Below are 13,288 nucleotides of genomic sequence, written 5' to 3'. Positions count from 1 at the left end.
GCCTAGATTAGGTAATCGATCCTATCTTTGGCATTGTAGATTGGGAAACATTAATGAGATAAGACTGTCTAGACTCCATCATGATGGTTATCTGGATTCCATGGATTATGAATCCTATGGGCCTGTGAGTCTTGTTTGGCTGGTAAAATGACGAAGACCAAGGTCTAGAAACTTGCGAGTCATAGAGCCAATGAGTTACTAGAACTCATTCATTCTGATGTTTGTGGGCTCTTATCTACTCAGGCTAGAGGAAGATACTCCTACTTCATTACCTTTACTGATGATAAGTCCAGATACAGATATGTGTATCTTATGAGACACAAATCTGAGGCCTTTGAAAAGTTCAAAGAGTTTAGGAATGAAGTGGAGAAACAACTTGGCAAGATGATTAAGACACTTCGATCTGATTGGGGTGGCGAATATCTGAGTCAAGAGTTTCAGGATTATCTAAGAGAGAATGGAATTCTTTCACAGTTGACGGCTCATTACACGCCACATCAGAATGGTGTGTCAGAGAGGAGGAACCGAACCTTGTTAGACATGGTACGGTCTATGATGAGTGGTACGAAGCTCCCAAAATCATTTTGGGGATTCGCTCTGCATATGGCATTAAACCTTCTTAATAGGGTACCGTCGAAATCTGTTCTGACTACTCCATATCAGATATGGAGGGGCCAGAAACCCAACTTGAGTTATCTCAAGTTATGGGGTTGTCCAGCTTATGTCAAGACCCTAGCACTTGAAAAAGTTAGGAGCTAGAAGCACCTTGTGCTACTTTGTAGGATATCCCAAAGAAACTAAGGGATACTACTTTTACTACCCTGAGGACCAAAGAGTTATTGTGTCCAAGAATGCTACTTTTCTTGAGGAAGACCATATTTCTCAAGAAGATAGTGGGAGTAAGGTAGAACTTGAAGAAATTCAAGACCTACAAGAACAGATAAGGGAACCCGAGTCTGTTAATCAGGCGATGCCTCAACTGGAGGCAATAGACACCCAGCCCCGTAGGAGCACTAGGTTTAGTCATCCACCTGAGAGGTACGGTTTTTTGATTGAGAATCAGCAGACCGTTGAGGATGACGAGCCTGCTTCCTAAAATGAGGCAGTCAAGGATGTTGACTCCTCAAAATGGCAAGAAGCCATGGAATCCGAAATAGATTCGATGCATCAGAACAAGATATGGACCTTGATTCCACCACCTGAGGGAATAGTTCCTATTGGGTGTAAGTGGGTTTTCAAGAGAAAGATTGATGCTGATGGCAACATTGAAACCTATAAAGCTAAGTTGGTTGCGAAGGGTTACCATCAAAGGCAAGGAAATGACTTTGAGGAAACCTTCTCATCTGTTGCCATGATCAAATCTATTAGGATCATGCTAGCAATAGCCGCATATTATGATTATGAAATTTTGCAAATGGATGTCAAAACTACCTTCTTGAATGGGTTCTTGAAGGAGGAAGTATATATGACACAACCTGAAGGTTTTGAATCCAAGAGTCAAGAGCATATGGTATGCAAATTTCAAAGGTCAATATATGGGTTTAAGCAAGCTTCCAGGAGCTGGAATCTTCGTTTTGATGAAGTCGTTAAGGATAACGGTTTTATCAAGAATGAGGATGAACCTTGTGTCTACAAGAAGGTTAGTGGAAATACTGTTGTTTTCCTTGTGCTATATGTAGATGACATATTGCTCATTGGAAATGACATTCCCATGTTACAGTCCACAAAGGTTTGGTTGTCCGAGAACTTCACCATGAAGGATATGGGAGAGGCAGCCTATATACTAGGTATTAAGATCTATAGAGATAGATCCAAAAGGTTGCTGGGATTGTCCCAATCCACGTACATAGACAAGATGCTAAAGAGGTTTAGCATGGATGGGTTGAAAAGGGGTTTTCTTCCTGTCGGTCATGGCATTCATCTCTCTAAGACTATGTGTCCTAAGACACCTGTCGAAAGGGATCGCATGGAGAGGATTCCATATGCATCAGCAATTGGATCCATCATGTATGCCATGCTATGTACAAGACCAGACGTCTCTTATGCTTTGAGCATTACGAGCCAATACCAGTCTGACCCTGGAGAGAGTCACTGGACGGCCGTGAAGACAATCCTTAAGTACTTGAGAAGGACTAAGGATTTGTTTCTGGTTTATGGTGGCAGTAAAGAGCTGATAGTGAAGGGGTTCACTGATGCAAGCTTCCAGAGTGATAAAGACGACTGTAAATCTCAGTCGGGCTTTATATACACATTTAATGGTGGAGCTATTTCTTGGAAGAGTTCCAAGCAAGAGACCATGGCAGACTATACTTCTGAGGCAGAATACTTAGCGGCTTCAGAAGCGGCTAAAGAGGCAGTTTGGATCAAGAAGTTCGTTGCAGAACTTTGGAGTGGTTCCGAGCATTGTTGATCCAATACCTTTGTATTGTGACAACACTGGCGCTATAGCCCAGGGCAAGGAACCTCGGTCTCATCAAAGGTCCAAGCATGTGCTCCGAAAGTATCACCTCATCCGAGAGATTTTTGAAAGACTGGAGATAAACATGGACTACGTCCCCACTGATGATAATTTGGCCGATTCTCTGATGAAGGGTCTCTCTAAGAGAAAACATGATAATCATTATGAGTCTTTAGGTTTGACACGTCGACCTGATTGGCTCTAGGCCAAGTGGGAGATTGTTAGTATATAGGTGTCCTAGAGACAATCTGTTTTATCAGATGAACACCTTTTTCTATTTAGTATTTCATGATTAATAAATATGAGCAAACTTTTTCTTTATCATATTTATGTCTCACCAATATTTTATTGTTAATATGTGTTTAAAGATAAAGACCTTAGGAATAGAACAGGTGTTCACTCGGGGATCTATGATAGGGATCATGATCATGAGGACTCGAGGACACTGAATGTCAATTACCTAAAATATGTTCCTGGTCTTGAATCACCAAGAAAGGGTATTGGTGATTTTAATAAGACTAGTATGACATCATCTACTTGTATGGAGATACAAGGTAGGGACCTCATGGAATGCAGGCATGGTGATGCCTTAGCTGATGTCGTGGGTGGATCTGTTGGAGAACAGATAGCACTGAACTTACCCGCTTAGAGACTCCACAAGGATTCATTATAGAGAGTATCATTGGATTTGTAAAGTCTCTGAACGTTTGGTAGTGCGGATCGTCCTAGACTTAAGGATGTCATCGAATACTATGTCCTAGAGTTATACTTTGACTGTACAACTCTATCCGCCTGAAAATGGGGAGAACAGTGTACTCTTGGGTATAACTCGAATACATAATTATAGATGGACATGCCGAAAGGACTCACAATCCCCTATAAGGGATTAGTCGTTCATAAAGACCGGTAGGGCTGAGATGACTTCTAGTTGACTCGGGAATCTATGCATAGTAAGAGATCATGAAGATTCATGATCTGTCTTAGAGTCAATAGAAGAAGATTCCTAGTTCCTGTGAAATATTATATTTAGTCAATAAAGAGAAATGATACTCTATCCTTGCTCTCGACTAAATGTGAATGACGATGTGAGGGATAATGCTGGCACGGTATCCAAATCAGAAAGGTATATCACTTGATCAACTCAATTAGTTCTGAGGCTACAGAGCATTGCTAGTGTATCATGTAGTCATTAAATGGATTGAGCCTTTTAAAGGAGTTTAAATGGTTCAAGTTTATTTATGTCAGTAACTAATTGGGCCTAATGGGTCACACACAAAGGCTATTCCTTATTACAAGTTATAGCAAGTTTGGACCAATAGTGAGTTATTGGGTTGGAGTAGGTACTCAAAGCCCACTTGAACCATGCGCCCTTTTGGGGCATTAGTGGTGAAAGAGTTTTTTCCACTAATGGGCCCAAATATGATGATAGGCCAAAGAGGCCTTGGGGCATGAATCCTAGTAAGTCAAAGAGTTGACTTGACCAAAATAAGGTTTGGGCAAATTTGAAATTTGAATTTTAAAATTTGAATTTTTGAAATTTGAAATTTGAAATTTGAAATTTGAATTTGAATTTGAATTTGAAATTTGAAATTTGAATTTCGAATTTGAATTACGAACTTGGATAAGATTGAATTTATATTTGAGTTTAAATTTCAAATTGGAATTTGAAATTTGAATTTGAATTTTAAATTCTATTAGGTTAGGTTGTTGAGAATAATTTAAAATTATTTAAAGGAATAATGCAATAGAGATTGGATGAATATTCTCTCAACTACTCTTTCATTTGAATTCGGAATTTAAATGAATACCGTTGCAACAAAATTTCTGAGGAAAGGAAAGGTATTAAAGGGGGGCCTAATCAAGGAGAGAATCAAGGAAAGTCTTTCTCATCACTTTAACTTGTGCGCCTAATCATAGGAGGGGCTTATGTGGTTGATTAGTTTTTATAAAAACCTGATGCATCATCTCTCCTATGAGTGTGTAGAATTCGAAAAAGAAAAAGCTCCAACCTTGGCCGCTGCTGAAGAATGATGTCCATGAGTTTGTCCGGACTTGCCCAATCTGTCAAGTCACAAAATATCAACCATTGAGTCCAGCAGGGTTGCTCTAACCGCTTGTAACACCGAAGGCAGTGTGGGAAGATGTATCTATGGATTTCATCATTGGGCTTCCTAATTTCGAGGGAAAAACGGCGATTATGGTGGTGGTAGACCGCCTATCAAAGTATGCTCATTTTTCTGCCTTGCCAAGAAATATTACAGTAACAAAGGTCGCTTCTCTATTCATCTCAGATATTTGCCGTTATCATGGTGTCCCTCATTCCATTGTCTCAGATCGTGACAAAATTTTTATTGGCAAATTTTGGACTGAATTATCACGCTTAAGTAACACTCAGCTTCATTTTAGCACGATAAATCATCCTGAAAGTGATGGGAAGACAAAGGTTACAAATAGAGGCTTGGAGCAATATCTCAGATACTATACAATGGAGAATCCTAAGAGGTGGGTTCAGTTCTTACCATGGGCAGAATTTTCGTATAATTCTTCTTTTCATTCAGCAATTGGTTTGTCCCCTTTTCAAGTTCTATATGGGCATCTTCCTCCTCCCCTACAACCTTACCAAGGGGAATCTTCCCCGATCGAAGCTGTGGATGCTCTGTTGACCAAAAGAGATCAGATAGTACGACACATTTGTGAAACACTGCACCACACAAAGCAACGTATGAAACACTCGGCTGATAAACATAGGAGGGATGTTTAGTTCAGTGTTGGAGAGGAAGTGTTGGAGAAATTGCAACCTTACCGTCAACAGTCTCTGCACAATCAAAGCTTTTCCAAGCTGCGCTGGCGATACTATGGCCCTTTCCGATTTGTAAGCGCGTCGGCGTGGTTGCTTACCGGTTAGAGTTACCAGCTCATTCTCGCATACATCCGGTGTTTCATGTCTCTCTACTGAAACCATTTCATAAAAATCCAATTTTTCACCCATGCCCTTTACCTCTGACAGATTGGGATAACCACCCAGTCGTTTCTCTAGTGGTTTTACTCAGATCGCGAACCGTTGCTATGGGGAAGGATTTTGACATATAGGTCTTGGTCCAATGGAATGGGTTGCCTTTGGACGATGCGTCGTGGATTTTCTACTTGAAATTCCACCAAGCTTTCTGTGACTTCGATCTTGAGGGCAAGATCAATACTTGAAGGGAAAGGGGAAATGATATGAACCCAGGACAGGTGATGGAAGATGAGAGCAATGAAGCAGAGATGAAAGAAGATGGAATGGAGGAAGTGTAGACTGTAATACCAAGAAGAGGAAGCAGAGTCAAGATAAGATCAAGCAAATTGAAAGATTACCTGATACCCACACGTGGGTAGGAGAGGATGTGGCCTTTGGACCTGAGATGGGCCAAATGAATTACGTGGCCCATTTTTAGATTCTTGCATTTTTCCATTTGGTTATTAAGGGGATGAAGACTCTTTTAGGATCGGTTATGAACTTGTATTAACAAACTTCTTCTCTCTCTTAAAACTTCTGGAGTTGACGGCATCCTCGAATTGCCACCGGTATTACTGCCGGAGAATTGTCCTTTATTTCCAGTGAATTAACATACAGAAATCATAGAAACTTGTAGTGTCTATCACATTACAATCTATCAACTATTTTCAACTTGCAAGATTTTTTCCTAGGATAAAAGTGAAGCCTTTAGCAATACGGTCCACATATATTTTGCTTGAACCTAGGCTTTCACCAACCAAACTCAAGAAAAGCAAGGGAGCTTAGTGATTTACCTTGTTGGACTCCCTTCAAAGGCCGATGACTATCAAGCTCCATTTCCTTCCATGATTTAAGCCTCCATTGATTCTCCACTGTCATGATGTCTCGTTCAAATGTTAAGTTCCCTAATTTTCTAAATTACTTTCTTGTTGAACAATAGAGAGAAGATTTGCAAATGAAGGTGAGGAAGGAGTAAGGACTCACACACATGCAAAGGAAATGAGGTTGTTTACGTTGAAGGGGAAGATCGTGTGAAGGAATAGAGGGGAAAAGGGTAATGAGAAGACCGAATAGAGAGGAGGGTGGTGATTTTGGTGATATAAAGGGAGAAGGATAATGTATTAGAAAAATGATTCTGGTCAGTTAAATAATGAGCCTTTGACCCCTAGAATAGAAATAGACTTCAGCCCTTTACTTGGTTTTTCGGGTTTCTAAAATTAATTATTTCAATCCTGGTTATCAAATTTCTAATTCTGCAATTTAGATTTCGGTTATCATTTATCTCTATAATGAGTTACCATATGAAAAATGAAAGAAAATGAATATATTGATTTAGTTTTTCCACTAGAGGAGGTTACAGTATATACACATAGCTAATAAAACGAATAAAGAAGCTAATTAATTAGATGAATTCATCCTAATCAATTAAGAAGATCCTAATTGATTCTCAAGAATAAAAACTTATGTGTTTCCTAAAATACAACGATATTTGAAAATATTCTACAATACACATATAGTAGCAATCATAATGACCTTTCAACAAAAATCTTAACTCTTAAATTACATCAATGTCATTGATGTCTTATGCTTATTTGTATAATTCAACCACATAACAAACCAACTTATTATTATTAATCTGTTTACTATTTCCTTAACATTTTTATGTTGTTCAATTGTACAATACTTAAATCATCAAGTTTCTCTTTTGCGGGGAGAGTCACTCTGGCTAAATCAGTGATTGGTGCTATTCCCTCTTTTCATATGCAGAATGGTCTTCTTCCCACTTCTGTGTGTGATGAGATTGAACAGCTTCAACGGAACTTCATTTGGGGTATTAATAAAGCTCATTTAGTGGCTTGGGACACAATGTATAAGCCGAAGGAAATGGGAGGTCTTGGTATTATCAGATTGCGTACTCAAAATGAGGCTTATATTCATAAGTTGGCTTGGAAAATCTTAACTGACAAGGAGGAACTTTGGGTTAAGATTTTGAGAGCCAAATATGGCAGAGGTAAAGATTTGAGGCGTGAGATAAGCTCTAAGCCTTATGATTCTAAACTTTGGCGGGACCTTTCTAAATGTTGGAACAGTTTTTTAGCCGGTCTTCGATGGGAGGTGGGTGATGGAGAGACTATTAAATTCTGGGCGGATAATTGGTTGAATCTGGATGATAATCTTTGTAATTTAGCTCCTAATCACATTCCTGATCTGGAATTGCATAGAACCATTGCTGAGATCTTTCAGCATGGTACCTGGGATGTTCGATATTTGAAGCAATTCTTAAATGATGAGCTAATCTCTAAGGTGTTTTGCGTTCCTGTTGCTTTGGAAGATAATACTGAGGATAAGTTAGTTTGGTGTCAGAATCATGTGTCCTCTTCCTTAGTTAAGGTTGCCTACTTGAACTTGATGAATTTTCAACATGCTCAAAGGAATGTTCCCTGGAAGAAGATTTGGGACTGGAAGGGTCCAGAAAGAATCAAGACTATGATGTGGCTGGCTTTTCTTAATAAGCTTCCAGTTAGGAGTCGTACATGCAAATGGAATGGGGGTCCTAATTTTTGCATTAACTGTCCAAACAGTGAAGAAACTCTTATTCATGTCCTTAGAGATTGTTCTCAAGCCAAAAGATTGTGGATAGATTGGTTTGGTAGAAGGGTCCCCAACGATTTCTTCACATTAGACCTACAGCCTTGGCTCATCAAAAATGTGAGTAAGGGTTGGAATTATCCAATTCATGTTGATTGGAGAGATATTTTCTATACTACTTGCTGGAATCTTTGGAATTGGCGTAATCATCATATTCATGATGATAGTTTCCGAAGGCCAAGCAATGATAAGCGTGTCATTTCTGATTTTATTGCGCATTTAATTGAAGCTAGAGGTAAGAATAGAAGCATTCTTGGCAGCTTCCCTAATGCCCATCAGCCTACTAAATGGTGTCGTCCTGAACCTGGTCGGTTGAAGATTAACACAGATGGTGCTTCTTCCTTATCTAGGCAGCATGCTAGCTGTGGAGGCCTTGCTAGAGATCACAATGGTGCTTTTCTGGGTGGTTTCTCTTTCAGATTAGGTTTCTGTAATCCTCTTGATGCAGAACTCTGGGGTATCCTCAAAGGCTTAGAGCTGGCCTGGGGTACTGGTGCTAGGAGAGTGGAGTTGGAATGTGACTCAGAAATTGCTCTTAGCACTATCCAAGAAGGGAGCAATAATCACAGAAACTCTCAGGTTGTTTCCCGTATTCACAAATGGCTTGCTGAAGATTGGGATGTTCGTTGGGTCCACACTTTTCGAGAAAATAACAGATGTGCTCACTGGTTTGCTTCTAGGCATTTTGAGGATGATAATAATCTTATTGTTTATCATTCTCCTCCTTCTCCTTTGTTAGAGCTCCTTCTTCAGGATGCTTCTGTAGATCTTTTAAGTTCTCGCGTCGTGTAATTTTTGTTTTGTTTGGGGCTTTTGCCCCTCTTTATTACAAAAAAATAAAATAAAATAATATAATAATACTATAATTTTATTATATTTAATTCCATTTTTTTCATAATATTTTACTTGTAACAAACTTTAATACTCACCCTTAATTCCATTTTTTTCATTATATTTTACTTATAACAAACTTAAACACACACCCAAATTTGGGTTGTCGGCAGTTTTTGACCATCAAAATTCTATCATTTTATTGTAAAATATAATTAATTAGAACTCCCTGATTTATAAAATGTACCTAGTGCAGCTAAAACCCATGTGCGCACTTAATTGAGCAATTTCCATCCATGTCTCCTTTACTTTGCTCACGGTTTATTTTATTCTTTTGAAGAGTAGAAAATGATGGGAAATTTAGAGCAAGAGAGAAGGAGAAAGAGAAAACTCTCTACCAGAGAAAGTGATAGAGAGGGCCAGAGGAAAAGAGGGTCTGCTTTTTGGGCACTTTATCAAGTTGCAGGTTTTGGAGCATCGTGACGCGAAGGTTCCGATTATAGAGTTTTTTAAAATAAAAAAAAAAAAAAATTGGGTTAATTATTTTATATTCATAGGATTATAATATAAAATATAAGTTTCCTAAGAATATCAAAGAGGGTTGGTTTTGTTGTGTGACTCTGTATATTTAAATATAAAAATATTTATAAACATATCCACTGCTGCTTTGTAACACACTCGCAAAGCCTATCATCTTGACAGAACCAAGAAAATTTTGGTGTGGCAGGTCACGCATCCTCAGGAGCTGCCATGGGTAGGTGATATTTCTCCTGGTCTTAGCTTTCTTGTGTTCTGTTCTTAAAATTACGTTTTGTTTTTAATTTTTCTTTCTGGTTTTTGTTAATGTCTGTTTACTCAGAAATTAGGATACATGGATGTTTTATCTTTCTTTTTTTTTCCCTTTTCTTTTATTATTTGCTCTCCTTTATGTTCTTCCTCTGTTTTTGTCATATCCTCAATTGCGTGGCAAAGATATCCTGGGTTTTCTTTTTGGGGCATGATTTGGGGTGAAATTCTTTGGTTTTAACAGCGAATTTTGTTCAAGTCCTGTGATTTTTCCTTTTCTCTGTGTTTTTTTTTTTTTTTGTGCTTCTGCGTTAATGTATAAGTAGTGGTTGGTGGCTTCTTCTCTCAGTTTCTCGTCTTCTTTAACTCTCTCTTTGTCTTTCTCTTTGTGCTGATGGGTAAGTAGCTCCTTGGCCTCTTTGGTTGAATGGGCTCTGTTATATGATTCCTTCTTTACTTGGTTATTCTTGTGTTTCTGATTTCTCTCCATCCTTTCCCTGATCCTTATACTCTCTCTCTGTGCTGTAGTATTTGCACTTATGAGTTCCACTGGGTTTATCTTCTCATTGGCTAAGGGGATTCTTTTCCACTTCCATCAGTTCCACTCTCATTGGCTTTATTTGCACTTATGAGTTCCTATAGCTTTTATTTCAGGGTTCAACACGAGCTTCTCTCACTACATGGACGATGAATATGAGAAACTCTTCAGAAGAATGAACCCACCCAGGTACCTATTTTTCCCATCCTGTTTGATGAAAGAAAGCTTTTTTAACTTGAATGATTCCGTCCTCACATCTTGTATTGTTTTGTCAGAGTTGTAATTGATAATGAATCCTGCAAGAATGCGACTGTTATAAGGGTATGGCTAAGTTCTTTGTCTTCCCCTGCTTTTTGAGTTCTGCGATTCGTATTTCTTTCTATGATTCACAATTTTCCCTATCGTAATGACACTTTCATTTTTATTTTGCAGGTTGATAGTGCAAACAAGCATGGAATACTTCTTGAAGTTGTACAAATTCTCACTGATCTAAACCTTATAGTAACTAAGGCTTACATATCTTCTGATGGAGGATGGTTCATGGATGGTAATGATTTTTTCTTAGCATTATGATATGTGTATAATCTTAAGTTTTGAGAAAAGAAAAGGTTGATGTTTTTATTATGTTCTGCCAGTTTTTAATGTCATTACCCAGGATAGAAAGAAGGTTACAGATGAAGCTATTTTGGAGTACATTCGAAAGGTAAGTCTAGTTTGTTGTTCTTTACATCACTGCTTTTTGGTATGTATATTGACTTGTAGGGTTGCTGTCACTTATTGTTATCAGTCTCTTGGCCCGGAATCTTGCATTACGAGATCTGTTGGGGTCAAACAAACGATGGACCGCACTGCAATAGAGCTAATGGGAAGTGATAGGCCAGGACTGCTTTCAGAAGTGAGTGCTGTTCTAACCAATCTCAAGTGCAACATAGTGAATGCAGAGGTGTGGACTCATAATACCCGTGCAGCAGCTGTGATGCATGTAACTAATGAAGAAACAGGTTCTGCTATCACTGACCCGCAGAGGCTTTCTCTAATTAAGGAGCTTTTATGCAATGTGCTTGGTGGTGGCAACAAAATCAGGGGGGCTAGAAGTGTAGTCTCTGAAGAAGTGACACATACCGAGAGAAGGCTTCACCAGATGATGTTTGCTGATAGGGATTATGAACGAGTTGATGATGATGACTTTGTTGAGAAGAGAAGACCGGATGTGAATGTTGTGAATTGGTCTGACAAAGATTACTCAGTAGTTACTATCCAATGTAAGGATAGGGCGAAGCTTCTCTTCGACATAGTTTTTACTTTGACAGACATGCAGTATGTGGTTTTCCATGCAAGTATTGATGCTGAGGGGCCAGAAGCATATCAGGTATCCCATTTATCTCATTGGTGTGTACATATATACATGGACACAGACTTTGTATATTATTCCTTTTGCTGTTATGTGTGAGTCACATTTATGATCTTTTAAGGACATGAGGTAAATATTTTGTGGATGTGTGTATATAGGAATATTACATAAAGCACATAGATGGGTCCCCTGTAAAATCAGATGCAGAAAGACAAAGAGTGATACAGTGTCTTGAAGCTGCTATTGAGAGAAGAGTATCTGAGGTAAGGACTTGAAATTACTGAATTTATGATTTCCTGCTTTTATAGGAACTCGCCTATGGAATTATTTTTTCAATTGTTGTGTTTGTACTTTTATTATTAAGCATTATTTTTCTATTCGCTGTGGTTTATTTTTATTCTTCATTAAAATTTTGTTGAGGTTGACCTCGATCCTTTTTGTTTATATTTTCTCACATAAGTAAACTTTCTATCTGTGATAGTGATCCACAAGTTGAATTGTAGTTGGTGGACTTAGTGGCAACTTCCATGCATGCCCGCCCTCATATTATTAAGTTAGATGATTTTCTGTTTGAAGGATACAATAGACTAATTATATATATGTACCTGTGCGCGTGTTAATTGCTAAACAGTTGACCTACATTGAAAAAAGACCCATTATTTTGATGGCTTCACGATACATATTGTAAAGAGTTTTTTAATAACGCTTTCTTATTCTATTTGAGGGCGAGCCTAGTCACAGGTTCAAATCTGGAAAATAGTTTCTTTGCAAAAATGTAAGAATAAGATTACATACAAACAACTCTCACCTTTACCCTCAAGTCAAGAAGCTTTGTGTATTAGGGTTTGTCCTTTCTTCTATTTAATTATGTCTTATTATGGTGAGTATTGTCCTTCGCTGTATGATTTTGCAAATTTTGTATTCTAGTCTGAAAGTCCACTAACCTTTAGTATTTTTTTTTTATTTTTTTTTTCATTTTTTATACAAATGCCAGTCATGCATTTTTGGCTTGTTTATCCTTTCGCCGTCCATTTGGTTAATTTCCTTTAATAAACAAGATTACAAGACTACTAATTTGTTTCTTCCTCATTCAGGGTTTGAAACTAGAACTCTGCACGACCGACAGAGTTGGACTTTTGTCTGATGTGACACGTATAATCCGTGAGAACAGCCTCACAGTTACAAGGGCAGAAGTGACAACCAAAGGGGGCAAAGCTGTGAACACCTTCTATGTAGGAGGGGCTTCAGGTTTCCCTATTGATTCCAAGATCATAGAATCCATTCGCCAGGCAATTGGCAACACTATACTTAAAGTTAAGGGAAGGCCTGAAGAGTTGAAACCTGCTCATCAGGATTCTCCAACAAGATTCCTCTTTAGTGGTCTTTTCAAATCCAGATCCTTTGTCAACTTCGGATTGGTCAAGTCTTATTCTTGAGAATGTGAATTATAATGTGCTTTACTTTCTTCTTGTACAGGAAAAGTGATGAAGATGCAAACCTCTATACTGTCACATATTCACCTTAGAGGAAGCGTGTCTTTAGCATAGGAAGTAGGAACACTACAATAGCTTGAAAACATTGAATCCTTAGATAAATTGCCATTATGTATCCAATCATGAGTTGGAACGATGAAATCAAAAGGAACCTTAATTGGGCAACGCCCTTGAATTGTCAATATTT

General features: G+C 38.3%; 1 protein-coding gene across 1 annotated transcript; it reads left to right on the top strand.

Annotated features, from left to right (window-relative positions):
* Positions 1-9,310: 9,310 nt before the first annotated feature.
* On the top strand, positions 9,311-13,288 carry LOC133303577 (ACT domain-containing protein ACR4). The gene is made up of 8 exons (XM_061503499.1): positions 9,311-9,687; positions 10,362-10,446; positions 10,533-10,578; positions 10,690-10,804; positions 10,893-10,960; positions 11,045-11,626; positions 11,767-11,871; positions 12,703-13,288. The coding sequence occupies exons 1-8, from the start codon at positions 9,684-9,686 to the stop codon at positions 13,042-13,044; spliced, it is 1,347 nt and encodes a 448-aa protein (XP_061359483.1). The 5' UTR covers positions 9,311-9,683; the 3' UTR covers positions 13,045-13,288.

This window comes from Gastrolobium bilobum, unplaced genomic scaffold (genome assembly GCF_033153095.1).
Source record: "Gastrolobium bilobum isolate Gb01-03AN ecotype WA unplaced genomic scaffold, APGP_CSIRO_Gbil_v1 utg7046, whole genome shotgun sequence".
In the NCBI taxonomy this organism is placed as follows: domain Eukaryota; kingdom Viridiplantae; phylum Streptophyta; class Magnoliopsida; order Fabales; family Fabaceae; genus Gastrolobium; species Gastrolobium bilobum.
The sequence above is the reverse complement of the archived record's forward strand: the minus strand, read 5'-3'. Positions and strand labels throughout refer to the sequence as shown.